General features: G+C 34.9%; 1 protein-coding gene across 5 annotated transcripts in view; it reads right to left on the bottom strand.

Moving 5' to 3' along the window:
• Nucleotides 1-3,939: 3,939 nt before the first annotated feature.
• Nucleotides 3,940-21,939, bottom strand: part of GAS2 (growth arrest specific 2) — a 146,624-nt gene continuing 128,624 nt past the window's right edge. For all 5 annotated transcript variants that reach the window (XM_074275674.1, XM_074275673.1, XM_074275675.1 and 2 more), the window contains exon 8: nucleotides 3,940-5,148. In XM_074275674.1, the coding sequence (XP_074131775.1) occupies nucleotides 4,930-5,148 (219 nt within the window). In that variant the 3' untranslated portion in view covers nucleotides 3,940-4,929. The remainder of the gene's footprint in view (nucleotides 5,149-21,939) is intronic.

Raw genomic sequence — 21,939 nt, 5'->3', positions numbered from 1 at the left:
GTGTGATTTCACTAATGTTTTCATTTGTGAAAACAGTTGTGTATTTGAGTGATATGTTTTTACATTCCTATGTTTCTCCGTGGCTAGTATTTATTATAGATCATTATCATTATATATTAACACATATATTTCTATATATATGGTATATGTCAATATATATATATACACATATGCCTTAATTTATGTTACACATGCATAAAATGACAAGATCCTTTCTACATGAAATTAATACATAATTCAAATTTGTAAATGTTCTATTAAGAACATGTTTAATTTGGAAATCTTTCTTGTCCTTATTTCCATTGAATGTAAATTGCCCAAATTGATCAAATTGGTTGCATATTTTCTTCATCTAACTTTGCTCTGGGGCAAAGGTTCTTAATCAGATCCCTTTGACAATATAGTGAAACCTAGGCTCCTTTTCTCCGAATAATAATTTTCAGTGCATCAAATTAGATTGCAGAGAAACCAATTATATTGAATTAGAGATTGAATTTTTTTTTTCCCATTCACATTTGAAGATGCCTTGAAATCTCTCCATGGAGCCTAGGTTAAGAATCCCTGCTCTGAGGGTTAGTTTCATAAACCTAGGTCAGTGATCTGAAGGATGTTTAGTTACAAATATGAAATCATTCATATGAATATATAGCACCACTATACACTGGGACCAACTTACATCTTCTGATCTTTCAGCTGCTCTTTCCCTCATTATGTTCAGTCTCTTTTCCTCAAAACATACTTTTCCTGATTTCTCAAGTTTGTCTCTGGCACCAACATCTGCTTAGATTTAAATACCAGTGTAGCTGAACTTTTTATATCTAATCTGTATCACAAAATATCTTGCCTCTGGATTCTAACACATGAACTGATGGATCATTCAGTCCAAGCTTCTCATTTTCTAGTTCTGAGAGACTAAGTGATTCCCTACAGTCAAAAAGGTAATGTGTTTTGAAGGGGGATGGATAGAGCTCAGCATGTTTGCAGCATCCCTTGTTATCTTTCATTGTCATTTCTTTTTCCTCCCCCACTAATGTCATCCTATTTGCAGGCCTCCATTTCTATTCCCCTGATATATTGAACCAGGACACTATACTTCCCCAGATATAGATCTGGTTGTGTCACTGTTCCAAATCAGTGTTAAAATTGATTCCATAACTCTGAGTGACTACATTTCTAACTTTATCTCACACAGCACTGCTTTACTTACTGTAAGCCATAACCAATCAACCACTCACTCACCTTCCATATATACACCAGCACTTTCTATCCCCAACCTCCCCCTGCTTTTCATTTGCCCTGTTTCCATTGCCTGAAGTTCCCTTTTGATCCATTCCCATCCTTTGAATTTTTACTCACCCTTTGAAATTCAATTTTAATGTCATCTTCATGAAGCTTTCCCAGATTTCCCTAATTAACAAAACTCAGAGGTGACAAGAAATCCCAGATTTAGAATTGGAAAGACATCAAATGGCCCCTACCTCTTGGTTTAGAAATGAAACTAAGTCTCCAAAAAGGATTCCAGAGCTCTTTCCAAAATATTTTATTACTGGCTTTGGTCTCAATCTGTCACCTAATCATTTTGGTGAACTGCCCATATAGAAACTCCCTTCACCAGTAGAATTGATCTATAAATTAGGCTCAAAAAGTGATCTCTAGGACATTAAGGAGTTATGTGCCTTGCCCAGCCTCATACAACTAACTAATATATGTTTAAGCTATATCTTAAACTTAGAATTTACTGAAATCAAGGTTGTCACTTTATCCTCCATACCATCTTGCCTTCCTATGTTTGAAATAGTTATTTAAATATAAGACTTACGGTTAATATTATTTGGGAAACTAGCTTCTTAATTAAGAGAGAGTTGAAACTTCCAGACATTCCTAGAAATTATACCTGTCCAACTTTTTTAAACATCACAACAGTAAAGGAGGAACTCTTAGATTAAAATCTAGGTCCTCTAGCCACAAATTCCCTACTTTTTCCCTTGCCCAAGATAAGAGCTTTAACCAATTCAGGCATTTCAGAAGAGAAAAATTGGTCAGTATTCCTCTACTTGGATGCCTCTAGCTACCCAGATATTAAATAAAATATTCTTTTAAGAGAAGTGAATTTTTATTGAGAGTTCTGTGTAGCTTCCAAATGTAATTAAGTGAGTAGTTTCTCCTAATAATTCTGTAATACACAGTTGGGAGCCAGTAGGCTGGTGTTCACTCCTGACTGCTTCTTACTAGTTACATAACTTGGACAAATCACTGCCTGCTGAGCCTCTATTTCCTCATCTGTAAAAGGAATTAATGTAGGTGACTTCAGATTCATGGCTGTATAATATTTTATATTCTAATATCAGTACAAAGCATTTTTGGAGGAGTCTGGTGTTAAAACTTCAGAAATTGAAGACTCAGAAGAGTGGATTTTGACCCTAACACATTTGACTTGACAAAATTATGCTAAGAAGTGACAACTTTCTGGCATGAGAAATATGTATATTTGCAAAAAATAATCAATGAAGTTGTTATTCTGATCTCCCCCTTTTCTGCTTATTTTTTAAAAAGCTCTTCTCAACTCTTAATTTTTCATTTTTTTTTTCATCTTTGAGTTCCCATGAGACTAATTTGTGGTAAGGGAGATTACAGAAAAAGATGTGTTTTGTATTGATTCTTGCTCAATTTAAAAATAGAATGTGATTTTTTTTCAATGCAAAGAGAAAACAAGTGAATTTCAAAGAATTATGATTTCAGATATGTGTAATGAGCCTAAGTCTTCACAATGTCATGAAACTTGTTTGTAGAGTTTAAAAAAGTTATTAATGGCATCACCATCTAGTCAGATGGACTCTTACTGTTCAGTGTGTCTGATTCTTTGTGGCCCCACTTGGGGTTTTCTTGACAAAGATATTGGAGCAGTTTGCCATTTCCTTCTCCAGATCATTTTACAGATGAAGAAACTGAGGCAAGCAAGGTAAAGTGATTTGCTCAGGGTCACACAGCTAGAAAATGTCTGAGGCCAGATTTGAATTCAGGAAGATGAGACTTCCTGACTCTAGACCCAACACGCTATTCACTGCATCACTTCAGAGAGCCTTTTAACTCTTTTAGAAGATTCTAAATGACACGTTATATAGAATGCTGGACCTGAAATAAGGAAAACTTCAGTTTAATTCAGCCTCAGACAGCTGTGTGACCCTGCACAAGTCACAACCTCCATCTGCCTCAGTGTTCTCAGCTGTAAGATAATAATAGCATCTACTTTACAGGGTTGTTTTGCGAATACAATGAATTAATATTTGCCAACATGCCTGGTACATAGTAGATATTAAGACATGCTTATTCCCCTCCCTTCTCCTTTTTCTCTTCAACTTATGTGCTGAAATAAAATGAATTAGAGTATTAATGATTTTTTTAAACTAATGGATGCTCAAAAAAGTAGGTCATTGAAAGAGGTGACGCATTGTGTTCAATTCTGGGCAACCCATTGAGGAAGGACATTGTTTAGAGGGAGAATAATCAGATTGGGGAAGATCCAGATCAGTCAAAAGAACTGAGGATATTTGTATACCCAAGAAATGGGAAGAGGTAGCAGGGCAGATAGTAGCTCTTAAAAGATAATAATGTGGAAGAAGGGGTAGACTTTGTCTTCTCAGTCTCAGACACCAAAGAGAGGACTCAGGAAGTTCCAGAGAGGGAAACTTGGGTTTGATGTAAAGGGATGAGATGCCCTGAGAAACACTGGCTTTCTCCCTCAATAGGAGTCTTCCCACAAATGCTGGATAGACTCTTCCTTGATAGAGATCTACAGACAAAGGTTGGATGACACTTGCCAATTTAATGTAGCAGGGATCTTTTTTCTGGTATCATTTGATTCCTCTAGTTCCTATCCACTGAAATTCATCAAAGAATAGCTTTATTGTAAATTAAGAATAAACACAGATATATCTTTTATTTTAAAGCTTTTTTTTCTTTAATTTTGTGAATCAATGAGGGGTGCTTATTTTGTTCTTTATTAGCAAAACCCAGCTCTGCCCCAGCATACAATGGTATATGTAAGTCCATGCCATCATGGATCACAATGAACTTTTCACTCTACAGCATAGCAAAGAGGGATTCACCCCAGAAACACACTTTGACAAAGAAAATATTTTAAAATAACATAGAAGTCAAAAGAAGGCTCAACTGTACAATTTATTGTCAATATATCAACATGGAAATTACTTGTGTGGATTGTACTAAATTAATTGATATATAACTGTGCTTTTGTGAGAGAATTCACAAGCAGTTCCCTAAAGGGCCTACTGGTAACTTTCAATAGGAGCCCCAAAGTATTTGGTCATATTAGAGATGATCTTTAAGGCAATTGTCTAAGTGAATGTAAACTTATGGGAAGTGGCTTCCAGGAAAACATATTTATTGACAGTGGTGTTTGATTGTCTAGTAACACTCAATCACACTAATTTTCTCTTTTTAAAGCTTGATCAGAAATCCTGCAATGTGTAAAAGTCTAGGAGGTTCAGTCTGTCAGAAAGAGGGCAGATAAATTCCACTGACTTATAATTAAACCCTAAATGTTCTTTGTTGTTGTTGTTTTTTTTTTTAATTTTGTTTTTTTCCTCTTAACAAGGTTCTGTAATTACCTAGAACCAAGTCTTTTAAGACTTTCTAAACATAATGTTCACATATGGAGGAGTAATGATTCATCTAAAACTTGGCTACTATATTTGAGATTAGCATTCCACCTAAGAGGTCATTTTCTACAAAAGCTTTAGAAATAAATAGTGCTACAATTTTAACAATCCTTCAAGCATAATGCCATTGTCTGTCTGGGTTTGTTCAATTTCCCGAAGTCCTTTCAAGGCACACAGACTACTCTGACTACACTGGAGAAGTAAGTGATGTGGGCCTCTCTGAAAGTCCCCTTGTGGTGCCCAGCTAGCTTCATTTAATCTCCTTCTTGGCCTTGTAATGGGCAGAGACCACCAGGTAATTATCTGGATTCATGTCCTTAAGAGTAGGTGATTTGCTCTGGATAGGGGAGGTCTTGCCATCCACACGGGAGATCTGGAGCATGCGGCAAGGGTCGTGTTTCAGCAAATAGCCAGCAAAAGTTTCCCATCCTCCTCCCACACGGACCATGACATGCTTGTTGTGCAGCATCTGAAATGGGAAAACAACAAAAATATATCTTATATGAGCAGCCTTTGAAGCCTGCTGGAAGAGAGAGGACCAGTATTGGATTCAATTAGACTTTCATCTATGAGATCAGGTTTTTTCCCCCATCTCCTCTTCCCAAATTTCTCCAATTCAAACTGATCACCAAGCATGTATTACGCAATTACCACGTCAAGGGATACAGTGCCAGGCCTGAAGTCAAGAAGACATCTCCCTGAATTCAGTTTGGGGGTCTGACACTTAATAGTTATGTGACCCTAGGCAAGTCGCTTCACCCTGTTTTACTAAGCTCATATGTAAAAGGAGTTGAAAAAGGAAATGGCAAACCACTCCAGTATTTTTTTTTTTTACCAACAAAACCCCAAATGAGTCATCAAGACTTAACAAAAATATGAAGCATTACTCAAAACAAAACAAAACAAAAACCCAGCTTCTGCCTTTGAGGAATTTAGCATTCTATTTCTGATGGAATAAGAATGAATTGTGAGAAGGGACAGTAAGGTGAGTCCTAACAATATAGAGAAAAGGCAAAGGGAAGATTTCAGTTAAATAATTTACTGACTTAAAAAAATCAGTCTTGCCATGGACTATTAGTGTTCTGTTCTACTCATTTGTTCAAGTATTTTGGGTGCTGGAGTTATGGAGACAAGCAAAAAAAAAGTTCCTGGCCCTCAAGGAATTTGCCCTCTACTGAGAGAAATCACATTTATACATATAAGTAAATTTAAAAGCTTTTCAAAGTAATTTCAAGAGAAGTACTCCATCATCACCAGCCTTGGCTTTTAGATACTCTTTCCCCATCCCTAAACAATCTTTAGGAGCCTCTTGTTCATTCCCCAACCCCCACAAACTGCTAAGCCTTTTCCTATAACTATTAGATTCTTTATTATTTTCCTTTTTGTCTTTGAATCCTTAATGCTTAGCACAGGCAACTAAAAATAATATGTTTCTTAATTTATTAGAATATTACATCATAAGGAAGTTATAGCATAATCAGTTAAATCATTTTCTATCCTTTTGCCAACTCTAAAATGCATTTTAGAAAATAACAATATGATTTTAAATCTCCTTTGCATCACTGCCTTGTAATTTATTTGTGTTTTTTTTTCCTCCTCTCTCTCTAGAAAAAAGACTATCATATAAGGGAAGATGTCTAACTCCATTTTGATACTTTTAACTTCAAGGGAAGAATTGCAAACTGAAAGAAAAGTCATTTCTCTTCCACTAACGTAGGACACAATGAAAAATTCATAAGCTCTGGAAATGATCAATCGATAATAACAAAACAGCAAAACCTCTTAAGAGGTCACCAGTCCACCAGGGAATCTATGGCTCTGGCTTTTGAATTATGGGATAACTAGATTGCAGGTAAAATGCCCAGGGAATCACAAGGAAATTAGACTTAAATAGAAATATTTGCATTTTAAAGTAAGATAGGAAAAAGGTATTATTTTTCTTTTTCCTCCCTTAATCTATTAATTTGTCTTCAAAAACCTAAAGTGTGCTAACCCATTCTTCACTGAATGAAGAAGACTTTATGCTGCCTCAAAAAGAAAAACAGACTAATTAATTGGTTAAAAAAAAAGTAATTGATTGACTCCTTAAGCATCTTCAAAATATTGTGTGCTTTGTCATTGACTCTTTCTCTTCCTTCAAAATGACCAACTTTCCTAAATTATTTCTAAGATTAAGAATGCATGGTTTTTAGACTCACAAACTTTGACTTTAAACCTTACAGAATCAGAGCCAGTAACTTAATATTCACATGATAGAAATTACTAATTTTTTTTTTCTTTTTCTTTTTTTTTTTTTGATACTGTCCAAGTGGAGAAGCTTAGATTATTATTCTTCCACTGCTCCAATTTGGACAAAGTTCCTAAGATATTTCCTTGGGCCGGGCTTCTTAAACTTTTCCCACTTGTGACCCCTTCTAGCTTGGAAGTCTTTTGCCTTTGCTACACTTGAATAATGAAAAAGTAACTTTTTTTCCCCTCCCCTAATATTCTACAGATATTTACCTAAACTCTGAAATGGCATTTCTATCTCGAAACCATAAATCTTTTTACCTAGTATATGGTCTATTGATAACTATTACTCCCATATGTGTCTTTTCCATACTTAATTGACCATGCAAGAACTTTGACATTATTATTAAGACATTCCCTTTCCTCTCAAATCCTAGTTACTGTCTGCTCTGTAGCTATTTTCATTTGAAGCAAAGTTTTCATGAACTAGGCTCCTTCCATTGCTCACTCCCTCCAATGCTTCCATGAGAAGAAAACCTACCTAAATTTAGATCATCTCAGTCCACTGGGAGATCTCATGTTTATCCATGCCTTCTTTTCTAACCTAATCACTAGCTGTTTTTATAAGCTATCATAACATGAGTGAAAACATTTTTTTAATTTAGTCATCTGCTCTTTAGAGTTAGACTATTAAATTAAATTATAGGCCAATGCAATCTCTTTATCCTCTTTTAACATTTTCCTAATGGAGCATATGTTCAACATCGGGGGCTTCAGGGAATAAAGTTTATTTGCATTCTGTACCATGCTACATGAATTGGGTGAAAGCAGGTGTTCAACATTTCACCTGAAAGGCAGACAGATCTGGATTGCTACCGATGGCTGCATTATCCAAAAGGGCAAGAGAAAGAAAGATACAGATAGACAGACATGTCTGTTACCCTGATGCAGATCTCAACCTCTCCACGCTTCGGTGCAAAGTTTATGACCTACAATGCTTCCCACTCTCACAAAAAAGTCATATGTTGAATGTTTTAACTGCCTTTCAATAAACTTCTTTGTCCTGAGTTGGATTCATCCTTACATGACAGGCACCCAATGTATAACTGTCTGTATAAGAAATCTTTCCAGCTTGGTATAGGACCTAACAAAGCATGAATTTGACTGGAAGAGTCCTCAAGAACACTAGCTGATCTATATACTATGAAAAGATAACGATGTAGGTGGACAGATAACTTTTTAAATCATGAAACTTGATCAACATAAATATTTCAAAAGGAAAAGCAAAAAAAAAGGCTTAAATTAGAAAATGTAAATTGTTATGTATGGATTATTTTTTTTAAAGTTTATATTTCTATATCATATATAATACATCATACATATCCATATCATATATATAATACATTGCATATATAACATGTGATACCCATATAACTATAAACTTGGTTATACAGATAGATGGCATGTTATAAAATATAGTGCTATATATGGCATATAGTTATACATAGTTGCATTTATTTATAACATTTAATAGGATAAGAAAATTTCCCTTTTTGGTGGTGTTCCCTTATTTTCCTATGTATATCTCCTTTTTAAAAAAATTATTGATACTTTTTGTTTTTTGCCTGGCTTTCACCACCCACTAACCTGCCACTCTTTTCCCAGAATAGAAGTCCTCACTTATAATAAATATGCAAAATCCAGCAAAACAAGTCAACACATTGGCCAGGTCTGAGAACCATATGACAGAATGCTCCAAGTCATTAATTAGAAGAAGAATGCAAATTAAAACAGCTGTGAGGGTCCACCTAACACCCACAATATTAGAAAGATGACAGCAGGGGAAAATAGCAATTGTTGTATGGGATAATGAGAGGACAGGAATACACAGTACTTTTCTACCCACACAGCCACCAACTTCCCTGAGGCCCTCATTGCTTCTTGCTCAATTTGTTTACTAGCCTATTAAATAATCCTGCTGGCATGAAGCCATTCTTTATAGTTCTCCCTTGTGCAAAAGTCTAACCATTTCACTCTCCTCTTCACAAGGATCCAGTGGCTCCATGTTACCTATATAATAAAATATTATTTCAATTTTTTTAATTGTCACCTTTATGACCATAATTTTTTTTCTCTCTAGCACCTTTCCATGACTAAAAGCCATGAAACCTTATAACAAGGAAAAAAATTTAAGCAAAGCCAACCTATATAGTAAATGAGATAGGTGTTTTTTTGGGGGGTCAGGGTGTTTTGGGTTTTTGTTTTAAGCCACATCCACACTCATATCTCAATCCATTATAGTGCTCCATGACTGAGGTTGCTCATGACATTTCATTGAAATGCAATTTCAGTCTAGTATAACATTTAAAGTTTTTTTTTAATTTACAATTTTGACCAACCTAGGTTTCCATTGTCATTTAACATAATTGTATTTCCTTCCTTTTAAATTTATTAGTTTTTGACATTTTACTTTTATAAGATTTTGATTTCCATTTTTTTTCTCCCTTCTGCCTCTCTCACTTCCCTAGGATGGCAATCAATCTGATAGAGGTTATACATGTACGATCATACTATTGCTTTTAACATACTGTATTCTGGGCAAATTGGATTGGGCAAATTAGCCACTTTTTGGACCTCTTATCCTTCACCCTTCTATTTCTATACATCTCTGCATAAGGTATTCTCTTCTACCATAACTCAGCCTTCTGTGCCAGTTTTTACCTAAAACCTTCCATAATCCCACAACTATGAGAGATGACTGCTCAATCTGTCCAATGGAAATTTGCCTGGATTTTTCCTTTGCCCTTTGCCCCCTTGTATGATCTATATTTCTCCACATCTTAATATGCCCAGTGCCTCGTATAACTGAGCTTAGTTTATATGCAATAGTCTCTTTTATATCGTATTATTTGCATTCCTTTCCAGTTTGATTAAATATTTAGAGTTAAGGAACAACAGCATGTTAAAATGTAAAAAAAATTTGAGGCAATCTCATTCAAGTCCCTCATTTCAAAGATAAGAAAACTGAAGCATACGGAAAGGAGGTGTGACTTCCCCAAAGGAAAGTGGTAGAATCAGAAGCAGAACTTGGTTCTCCCAACATCTTGTCAAAAAGAGTTAGTTTTTCTTTAAATACAATTACAGTGATTCCTGGTTGTATTTTCTTAGGAGAACCTCTGGATGACAAATGAAAGAAATAGGAGCTCTTCCCTTCTCTATTTCACATCCAAGATCACACATAATTTTCATTCTAGATCTCATATGTATCTTTTTACCATTTGCATTATGAAAAAAACACAATCCCACCTTTAACCATTATTTTCCTTGACTAATGTAATGGCCCACCATTTGGACCAGTTATAAACAATAACTCCACTGTCAAATCTAGTTATTTCTTATATAAATATGAAACCTATTTTCCCTTCTTTCAGGTTGTCTCCTGATTTTTTTTTGAATGTCATTTTCCTACTTTGAAATAATTTTGTTTTTTTACCTATATTATATTATATTATATTTCTATAACTTGTTTGATGTAGGGCATTAATCCAAGTAAATTTCCTTTGGGATCTTTCTGTGATTTCTGCATTTTTCCTCCATTGCCTCTGTTACTTTTGTCATCCTCTCTTTGAGAATATACATGCCAGGAGCAATGGGACCAGAATTCCTCTTGTGTTCAGTCTTTCATTAATTTCTTCAATCTTCTACTACCTGCATTCTTTTCCTCTTCTTTATATTTCTAAGAAGGTTCTCCAAATTAAGTGTTCTTTGCTTACTTCACGTTACAAAAATTGGCTTTTGGAATCTCTTGTTCAGCCTTCGTCACCTTGCTTATATTTTCTTCTCCTCCCCCCTTGAGAACTATTAATCCCTTTCCATTTTTATTTTTCGCATCAAATATTATTGCTTCAACAATTTTTTTCAAATGAGATAATGTACATGAGAAACTTTGCAAGCCTTAAAGCATCCTATGAATGTGAATACTTATTGCTGTTTTTTCATGAGTTTACATCTATTGTTTTCACATCATGTTTTTGTTTTCTGCCATAGTTGATCATGTGGCATGCCCTACTACAGAAATAAACCATAAACTCATAGAAAGTGGAAAGGATATAGGGACCATCTGATCCAACATATACCTGAAGAAAATCCTCTTCAGTATCCCCCAACAAAAGGTCCCATTCAATCTCTGCCATTTCCTTATTATCACTGATGGCACATATTGGCTTCTTCCCTTTACATGTTTTTCTCAGATGGAATCCACTTGATTTTTCTAACTCTCTAAGATTATTTATATTCTTATATCCATTTGAATGAGAAACTTTAGGAATAGAGAGAATAACCAAAATTTTGTTTTGCTGTTTGAGTTCAAAGGGTCTTTAAGGATGAGGTCCTTGAGAGCACAGATTATTTCACTTGTATTATTTTTATTCACAGTGTTTAGCATCTAACTTAATAAACATTTGTTGATTGTTTTTTATGTTTGATTTGGTTTAGCTTCTTCATTCAGAAATCTGGGCTCAATCTGGGGCTCAAAGAATAGAATTTAAAGAGTCCCACATTGTAATAAGCCTCAGAAGCCATTTCCTCTAGAACATTTTATATCAATGGTTGTACAACTTCTGCTCAATGACCTCTAGTGAATGGGAACCCACCACCTACCAACTCATTTTATTTCTGGACAATGGTAATAATTAGCAAAGTTTCCCTTCAAATCTAAATGTTCCTCTACAAGGCATTTGCCCCATAGTTGCAGGTTCTGCTGTCTTGGTTCATTAAGAAGAACTTTAATCCTGTGCTGTTGGATCAAATTCAAGTAGAAATGGATCCCATAGGATACATATTGACTTAGAAAACCATAAATTAATAGTATTTAAATGGATTATATTTTTGTTATAGTTGGAAAATTTCCAGGGTTTAATGTTTTAACCTAGTTTGGAAGGATTGGAAAGTACTTCAGTCTACAAGGCATTCAAATACTTATATTAGTTCTCCTATTTCTCTAATTTTCCTTTTCTTAATTCTAAACATCTCCAGTTCTTTCAACCAATTCTCATAAAGAATAATCTTCAGTCTTCTTGGACACCTAAATAGCATGGTAAATATAAAGATGTGGTTCTGGAATAATGATTTAAAAGTCAGGCCTCAAACACTTAAGCTGTAGCACCCTGGACAAGTTATTTAACTTATTTTTGTCTCAACATTTTTCAAGTGTAAAATGGAAATAAAAATAGCACTTACCTCTTGGGTGGAGGACTAAACAAGATAATATTTGTAAAAGCAACTGAGCACAGTACCTGGCACATAACAGATGCCTAGTTCATGCTTATTCCCTTCCTTCTCTTCTTTCCTTCTATATTTCAGGGCTTGTCTAGACTTTCCAATTCTTTCTTCTCAACTAATGTCACTGAACATACAGGAATAAAAATTTATCTTTTAAATGTTTATACAGTCCCAGAATCAGTTCTAGGACTCCAAGCAACAAAACTGCTTTTTAATTTAGTTCCCCAGTGAATTAAGATGACCCTTCTTTTTATGAATTTGACATCATTCAGATTCCTCTGAGTCCCCATTATGTATTGTAAGTAAGTATTCTCAGCAGTATTAGAATTTGGCAATGCATTTAGGTCTAAGAAAAGATGTATTCTCAGACTCAGATGAGTATAGTGACCACATAGAGAGAAGGTCACAATATGTATAGCTCTGAATATTTTACCCTTCAAAGTTGAATCATTCTTCCAGTCAAAAAATTAAAATTGCACTTACCCTGTTATTCTGGCTCTTACAATAGGTTCTTTTTAATAGCTTTTCTTTAATATAGGTGAGGTCAGTTAAGTTAATAAAAAAAGTATTTTACTTTGAGACGCACTGAAGTCAAAGCATTCCTTTCCCCTTCAAAAATACATTACTCTATCCAAAGCACAGAGTAGAAGAGGGAAGCAGGACAATTTCATTTTGTAATGGCACCTTGACACCCTTCAAAGCAAGATGTGCCACATGACCTAAAGGAAACAAAATCTTTGCCAGCTCATTAAATGCCAGTTCATTAGTAAGTCATGCTGCAGGAGACTGTCAGCTCTCTGCTCCCACACATTCCAAAAAGCAAGAGGGAGTACAAACCCATATCCACACACTACCACTAAATTATTTAACATCTGTTTTAAAATGACTAACAGAGGACTAGGCTGATTTACAATTTTTAATACCTGTTAATGAAAGAAAAACAGATAGAGGCGAGATTGTATAAAAGGCCACCAGGTGGCAGATCCACATAAATGTAACAAGTATCTAATATGAAAATTCAGTGTGAACTGGGGGGGTGGGTGATTTCAAATCTTTGGGACTGGTACCAAATTTTGGTCCTTTCAGATGAATGCAAAAAAAGGTTTCCTTTTTTTTTTTTCCTCCATCAATATCCTTCAATCTTTTGGTTTATTTTATTAAAATTTAATTAATAAATGAGTGTTTTGGATCACTTTTAATTTAATGTAAGTAGGACAGGGACTAGAATACAAGTTCCAAAGGAAGAAATCTACACACTCACACACATACACACACACACACACACACACACACACACACACACACACTGTGTATATATATATATATATATATATATATTTACCATTAATTCTCCTATTACAATTTCTTGCATGTAGTAAGTGCTTAATAAATGTTTGTTGAACCCAAAGTGCTATCAAACTCTGCATACCCTTTGATCTAGCAGTGCTACTACTGAATCTGTATCCCAAAGAGATCATAAAAGAAGGAAAAGGACCCACCTGTGCCAAAATTATTGTAGCAGCTCTTTTTGTAGTGGCAAAGAGCTAGAAACTGAGTGGATGCTCATCCAGTTGGGGAATGACTGAATAAATTATGGTACATGAAGGCAATGGAATATTGTTCTTTATGAAATGATGAGTAGACTGACTTCAGAAAAGCCTAGACTTACATGAACTTATGCTTAGCAAAGTGAGCAGAACCAAAAGGATATTGTACACAATGACAACAAGATTATATGATGATCAACTATGATTAATCTCAGAAATGTGGTGATTCAAGACAATTCCAATAGACTTGGGATAGAAAATGCCATCCACATCCAAAGAGAGAACCATGGAAATTGAATGTGAATTAAAACATAGTATTTTTATTTCTTTTTTCTTTTTCTTTCTCATATTTTCCCCTTTTTGTTTAATTTTTTTTACACATGACAAATATGGAAATATGCTTGAAGGTATTGTACATGCATAACCTACATCAGATTATTTGCTGTCTTGGGGAGGAGGAAGATAAGTGAAGAAGGGAGAAAAAAATTTGAAATATAAAATCTTATAAAAAAATGAATATTGAAAACTACATCTATACGTATTTGGAAAAATAAAATACTATTGAAAAAATAAATGTTTGTTGAATCAACCTATTTAATTGAAATTTTTCTAAAAATGAACATCATCAAAGTGAAATTATCATTTGAGAATTAGACAAGGGTTTCAAATACACACAGTTCTTTGCCTTTGTTTAGAAAACATGGGTTGACAACCCTATAAATACCCAAAACTTGAATGAAATGCTATTTGTGTAAACGCAATATTGTTTGCATTTATTTCATGGTAGAACTATATAGATTGTCAGAAGTGGAAGAAACCTGAGAGCAGAATAGGAAGAGCATTAAATTCAATGTCCTCATTTTTCAGGGCAAGTTACTAAAACCATAAACATCAATAGTTTGACGAAGGCCATACAATTAGTAAGTAAAAGAACTGATATTAAAACAGATCTTCTTGGACCTTAAATTAAGCAGTCTTTCCATACCATCATGCTGTCCTTCAAATATACACACAAGAGCATAATTACATATACACTTGGAAGCAATCAAATCCAACTCTTTTGATAAGGAAATTGAAGCCTCAGGAGATCATGTGACTGTGGTGCTGGTGACATAAACACCAAACAATTAATCAATTAAGTATTTAGAATGTATCTACTATATACCAAACATAGTGATAGGTTCTAGAGATCTAAGTACAAAAAAAAGAAACCATTCCTATTTGGGAGGCAATGAGTAGATATTATCTCTCTATAATGATTAGATTATTATCTAATTATTAGATAATATTAGATAATGATTAGATTATTATCTAATCAATGATTAGATATTATCTCTCTATAATAGATAATAGGTAGATAATAAAGATAAAGTGAATATATGCAAATATAAACAAAGTAGCTAACTACAGGATAGTTTGAATGAGCACTACCTGTTAGGAGAATCAGAAAAGGTTTCCTATAGACAATGATGTTTTATGGGCAACTTCTCCCTGAATACCTTCAGCTTTGAAGAACTCCAAATTAACCTATTTCATAATTCCCCTGATATTACTACTTTGGAAAATCTAATTGCATTACTTATTTTTCAAAAATGATCTGGGTAAACACATCATATAATAATGAGGTTGAAAGTTCCACCAAATGTAGTGAGACTGATTGGAACAATTGTCATAAAGTTTTGTAACACACGTCTCAATCAATTGGGGCAGAGTCTATATTTATTCAGGGACTAAAGGTCACCTAGGTGCGTGATGGAAAAGTGGGGGAAAAGCAGAAAAAAGAATCCCTGCTTTCTCTATAGAACTTCCAGAGAAAACTAGCAGAGTCCAGAAATAGTGTAGCGAGGGATAGAGTTTGTATATTTGTAAATAGCTTATGGTAGGAAAAGTTCCTCCCAATTCTAGGGCCAATCATCTTTGATATGCCTTAGTCACAGGGACCAAGGGGCCCATCAGAATGCCCTAGGTCACATATGCCCTTTATCAAGACCCTAGAACAACTGTCCAGCTGAAAGATGCAAGAAAATATGCTGAGATCAATGGGAAGTTGTTCCAATCCACCCCCAATCCACTCACATGTTTACCATAGTGCTCAAGCATTTCCTTAAAGTGGGTGGCTTTAAATCAATCCCACTCAATCTTTCCCAAGGATCACAGTTGTTTTGAGCTCAGCATCTGGAGATCTCCGGGACCATGCAAAATAGTGATTATCTCATCTGATCAGGAATTCACAATGTTGGGTGCTGACTCCACAGAGATCAGAGGACCAAAGAAATAAGAGAGGAGAGAACATGTGAACCCCCTGGCAAGAATACAGGAAAACAAGAGGAAGAAGACTATCCACTATCAGGTCAAAGGAAATACTTGTTAGATGCTGTTTCCCTGCTCAGCGTCTAGCAAACATTGTACTGTCTAATCTAATGGACTGAGAGGAGCAGGAATCCTAGGGAGTTCCTCACAGTTGGAAGTATTCAAACAGAAGCTGTCCTTCAGGCAACATCTTTTATAGGAAGTCTGTCTTTTTTCTCTCAAATGTTACTGTGTTTTCTTTCATATGTTATATGTCCAAACAAACACACATATCTAAATATACAAATATTTGCACTTATTCACTATCTATCCATCTATATACATTGAATACATACAACCATAAACCCATGCTCCTCTTCTCACATTTATTCGAACTTTTTAATATCACGGCAATTTGAATTCCTTCCTAAAAAACACTGTATCCTGAGCCCCCCTCTGCAGTAATAGGTCTATTTTCTTGCATGTCCCTCAACAAATTAGGTCTGGAGAAAGAATAATAAAGTATTTATTTAATAATACTTAATAGTCAAATAAATAATACTTAATAAAATATTTAAAAATGCTAATATAGAACTTTATCTTTGATCCTTTCTGCTACTTTTAGAAAACAATTTTTAGACCCTCCTTGGCAGCTGGGTGCTTCAGAGGATAAAACTCCAGAAATATAGTCAGGAAGATCTGATTTTAAATTCTACCTTCTCCAATTTGGTAGCTATGTGATTCTGGGCAAATCACTTAAAGTTCTATATGTATCCCTTTCCTCAAGAGTAAAATGAGTTTAATAATAGCATCTATATCCTAGAAGTGATATGAGAATCAAATAGAAAAAAAATCTAAAGCACTTAGCACAGTGCCTGATTTAGGAAGTGCTGAGAGCTGAATTTTCTTATCCTTCTTCTTCTCTCTGTTAAAATAAGTTTTTAGATTTAAGATTGGAAATGACTTTAAAATCAAGCCATGCTAGACAGTTAAGTGGCACAATGGAGAAAGTATTAGCATTGGAGTTAAAAAGGACTGAATTCAAATCCAACCTCAGATACAAGTTGTATGATACTGGGCAAGTCATTTAACACTGCTTGAATCAGTTTTCTCATCTGTAAAATGAGCTGGAGAAGGAAATAGCAAACATTTACCTTTGCCAAGAAAACTCAAATGGGGTCACAAACAATCACAACTGAACAACCATAACAAAAAGTCCATCATGGTACAGAGGAAGAAAATGAAGATTTGCAGGGAAATTAGGTGACTTGATCTAGGTCACAAGGTGTGACTTGAATTAGGTAGAGTTTCTGACTATAAATACAGTGCTCTTCCCACTGGAAAATACAACACTGACCAATGAGAATTTATTAAGCCCTTACTATGTATTATAAATGAAAAAAAAGTGTCAGAGTATGTCATAAAATGAAAACTGACTATGATAACACTCATTGACCATGAAGATTTATTCATATCCCCAAATAAAAACGAACTGCTATGTCTGGAAAATTAATGATGAAAGAAAAAGGCAAATACTAGTCAATTCTGATGGCTATGGCCATGATTGGGAAAAATCAGGAGTATTGTGTCTAGTTTTCATATAATAGCCCTCAAGGAGGATTCTGGGAAAATGGAAAGCTTCCAGAGGAAAGCAAGTTAGGTGAGTTGGCACCCTATTTAAGGAATGCAACATTGAAGTGGAGATGCTTAATTTAAATTCTGTAAGAGAATAGCATTAGGAGGATTGGTCGTCACACTCTTGAAGAGTTACCATGAAAATAGATATAGAGGACATGTCTATCAAGTTGTCTTCACTCTCAGATACACTCATCATAACTGACTTTTTTTGGCTAATTGTTTTTCTTTGTTTAAAGAAAAAAAAGAGTCTAAAGAGAAGGGGTGAAGAAAGGAAAGGCATTTATTTTACTTCCCAGAGGGACGAATAATGTAAAAATGAATGGCTGAATAAGCTATGGTATATGAATGGAATTAAATAGAATTGTTCTGTAAGAAATGATGAGCAGGCTGATTTCAGAAAAGCCTGATATGGTATCTATAAACATAACCCAAAAAAACAAAAACTTTTTGGACAGATTCTCAATCATTTTAATGGTATAAATATATTAAAAATAAAAGTTTGAGAATCACCATTCTAGAGAACCAAATTGGGACCTATAGGTAGATGTTTCAGGACATATTCCAGGTCTAGTTGATAAATTCTTATTTATATTCTAATATGATGACCCTGCCTTTGAGATGAACAGTAACAGAATAATTATCATATCCCCAGAGAGTGTTTTTTTTCACCAGTAACTCTCTTCACCTGTGAAGATACAGGTAGGAACAAAACAAATGAATAATAGAAGAAACGGCATTGGGTTTCTCTCCTACAGAAATTTAAGCCAAAATGCAGAATAATGAGACAATGGTAAAAAGAAATTGGTTATAATTTGTCATAGGTGATAGTGAAGATCTAACCATTGTACTCGTTCATGCCCCCCTAAGACTCAAGGAAGTTAATATTTTCCTGGTGTCTGTAAAAGAACATAATAGGGTTTACCCAAGGTAATGGGCCCTGAACTTCTTTCTCTAAAGGAGAAAAAATATATTAAAAGAGAAATGATAAATTGTGCCTGTAAAAATTTTAATTAAGGCTGCAATTCAAAACCGAACAAAGCCTGGCTGCAAAGGCACTCTAACCATGACCCAGTGTAATGGCTGAGCCTGCTTGCGTTTCTGGAAATAGATGCTATTTGAACACTGCCATGATGTCCTTGGGTTCCATTTAATCCTGTTCTCACAAGGAAGGGCCTTTAACGACACCCCCAAACTCCAAATACAAAGCAAACCAGCCTTGGTTGCTTAGAGACACTGGAGTGCTGAGGACAAAATGCCTTTGGGGTTTTCAAAGGCTCATCCAGAATGGGCCTTCATCTCTCTGCACATGGTGTAATAATTAAATGAGCTAAGGACAGGGGCCTCCATACTAAATGTGTCTATGAAATATCGCTGAGAATAGAATCTATTCATCAGAGAGTGACAATACCTGGCTCTTTCTCCCACTCACTGTTTCCCTCAGAAGAGTACTTATGATCAACTTGGTTTTTCTCCCTCATCCTTTATCCCTGCTTTTCCCCCCTGAAGAATTTAATGGACCTTCCAAGGTTTTTTCCCTATTTGTCTAAAATTCATGCTTTTTTGTCTATAATCTTTGAATAACAAAGCATCAAATCTCCTGAGCTGATTGAATTATCTATTAAATGTTACTGGCATTTATGGACCTCCATTAAATAGTTCTAATGTGCCGTGCCAGATATAATGAACGGTACACAATAACATAATTCCTTACTTAATTACTTACTTGCCTTTTCAAAATGTTTCTTTTCCACTATATTTTCTACTGTTCAGGCAATCCCATCTGAGTTGGAAGAGGAAGGCATAATAGGACAGGGGACAGTGCGGATGCTTGGGGACACTTCTGCAAAGAAGGCTCTTTGCAGAGTTTTGCTTGCGTGTTTAGAATTTAAATCTGTGCCTCTGAAACAAGCTATTCCCTCATCCTGTTTTCTCCTATGCATAATTTATACTCACATACAAAAACAATAAGCAACAAATACATTACTAGAATAGCTCTGTCGCCTCCTTCACTTATATAAGAATGAACAGAGGCAAGAAGAAATATGCAGATAATTCTGATTTTTTTCTCATGATTTCTCTTTCCTACACAGTTTAAAAACTGTCTTCTCAATGCAAACTGCCTTTTGCCTAATATATTTCTTTTTCTTTTTCTTTTCTTTCAATTTCCAAGTAAATTGTGCTGATGAAAAATAGAATATAAATGTTATCTGTCTTGGGGAAGAGAGAGTCCTGTTTTGTTAAGCTTTAGAGGGCAGAATTATGACCCAGTGGAGGGAAGTCAAAATTTTGAATGGATAAAAGTAAATTCTTATTAACAATAATAACTGTCCACAAATAGAATATATTATTTTGAGAATAGTGGGTTCCCTATCAATAGAAGTGTTCAAATGGAGGCTGTGTGAATATTTGTTGGGGGTGTTGTAAGGGAATCTCTATTCAGGAAGCATGTTAATTTTTGTGGTCCCTTCCAACCCTAAGATTTTGTAAATGAACGCTTAACAATGTACCTAAATTCTCTATAATGGACACTAGAGGGCAGACTTTTCTTTCAAATCTGTTGACCTCACCTCTAACAAAATAACAAAGGTAAGATGTCCAAAATTAGTCTCACTTGCTGGAATTGGCCACATTCTGGAAGAATTCTCTGGAAGAATTTAAAAATTTTGTTTACATGAGAGTTTTCAACAATGTTTATGATGGGAAATAAAACAAAAAGCTTTTCAGTAGTTTCTAAATACTATAATCTGCAATTCTTGCCCCCCAACCCAACACAGTGAGCTGCAATTAAAGAAAATATATCTGGGGAGGAAGGGGGAAATGCTAGTTATATAAAACCACCAAATAGGAAAAATACAATAATAACTAAAAAAACATTACCCAAAGGATTTCTTTCCCTTTTACAAGATCCTTTTGCTTTTATTTTTCACAAACAAAATTTTCATTTGTAGCGTAATTGGGTTAATCTGATAAGTGTCTTCCCTTGGCACCCACAATGTCTGCTAAAAAAAAAGATTACAAAAAGAAATAAATGACTAAGTGACCTCTAAGGTCCTTTCTAACACTAAGACACAGAGACACTGTTAGATAGGATTGTTACGCTTGAGAGCACCTGGTCACCCAACCAGTCAGTGGCTAGGGCAGGCATGTGGGATATGGAGATGAGAGACAGATAAAAATATTAATGAAAAGTACATGAAAATAATCAATAGGCAGATAAATATATGCTATGTTGTTGTTGTACCCAAAGACTATATAGATAGGGAAGATGAAAGATAAGGATGGAGAAAGGTTGGGAGTGGGATGGTATTCTTTTTGGAAAACATTGATAGAAAAGATGTCTGTTGAAAGAGTTTATTCTTCAGAAAGAGGGAAATGCCAGATGTGATGGTTTGAAGCTTGAAAACGTGACCCAGGAGAGAATGAAGAAAGCAATGATCTATAGCCCTTTAATTTTTTTTTTATATTATACCCAAAGGGCTATCAAACTGTAATACCCTTTGACTCAGCAATGTCTCTACAGGGTCTATATCCTAAAGAGATCATAAAGGAGGGAAAAAGACCCACATGTGCAGAAATGTTTGTGGAAGCCCTCTTTGTAGTGGCAAGAAACTGGAAACTGAATGGATGCCCATCAGCTGAGAATGGCTGAATAAGTTATAGGATATGAAGGTTAGGAATATTATTGTTCTGTAAGAAATGATCAGAAGGATGATTTCAGAGAAGCCTGGAGAGACTTACACGAACTGATGCTGAGTGAGATGAGCAGAACCAGGAGATCATTGTACACGGCAACAGCAAGATGATACTGTTATCAATACTGATGGACGTGGCTCTCTTTAACAATGAGATAATTCAGACCAGTTCCAATGATCTTGTGACGGAGAGAGCCATCTACACCCAGAGAGAGGACTGTGGGAACTGAGTGTGGATCACTCATAGTACTTTTACTCTTTTTATTGTTATCTGCTTGTGTTTTGTTTTCTTTCTCATTTTTTTCCCTTTTTGATCTGACTTTTCTTGTGCAGAATGATAAATGTGGAAATACTTATAGAAGAATTGTACATGTTTAGAATATATTGTATTACTTGTGTAGGAAAGGGGGTGGGGAGAAGGGAGGGAACAATTTGGACACAAAGTTTTGCGAGGGTGAATATTAAAATTTATCCATGCATATATTTTGAAAATAAAAAGCTTTAATTAAAAAATAAAACATTAAAAATATTTTTTTCATTATCAATATGTTGCTCCAACTTTTTGAATCAGTGAATGTCCAGTAC

The sequence above is a fragment of the Sminthopsis crassicaudata genome, chromosome 6 (genome assembly GCF_048593235.1).
Source record: "Sminthopsis crassicaudata isolate SCR6 chromosome 6, ASM4859323v1, whole genome shotgun sequence".
Classification (NCBI taxonomy): Eukaryota; Metazoa; Chordata; class Mammalia; order Dasyuromorphia; family Dasyuridae; genus Sminthopsis; species Sminthopsis crassicaudata.
The sequence above is the reverse complement of the archived record's forward strand: the minus strand, read 5'-3'. Positions and strand labels throughout refer to the sequence as shown.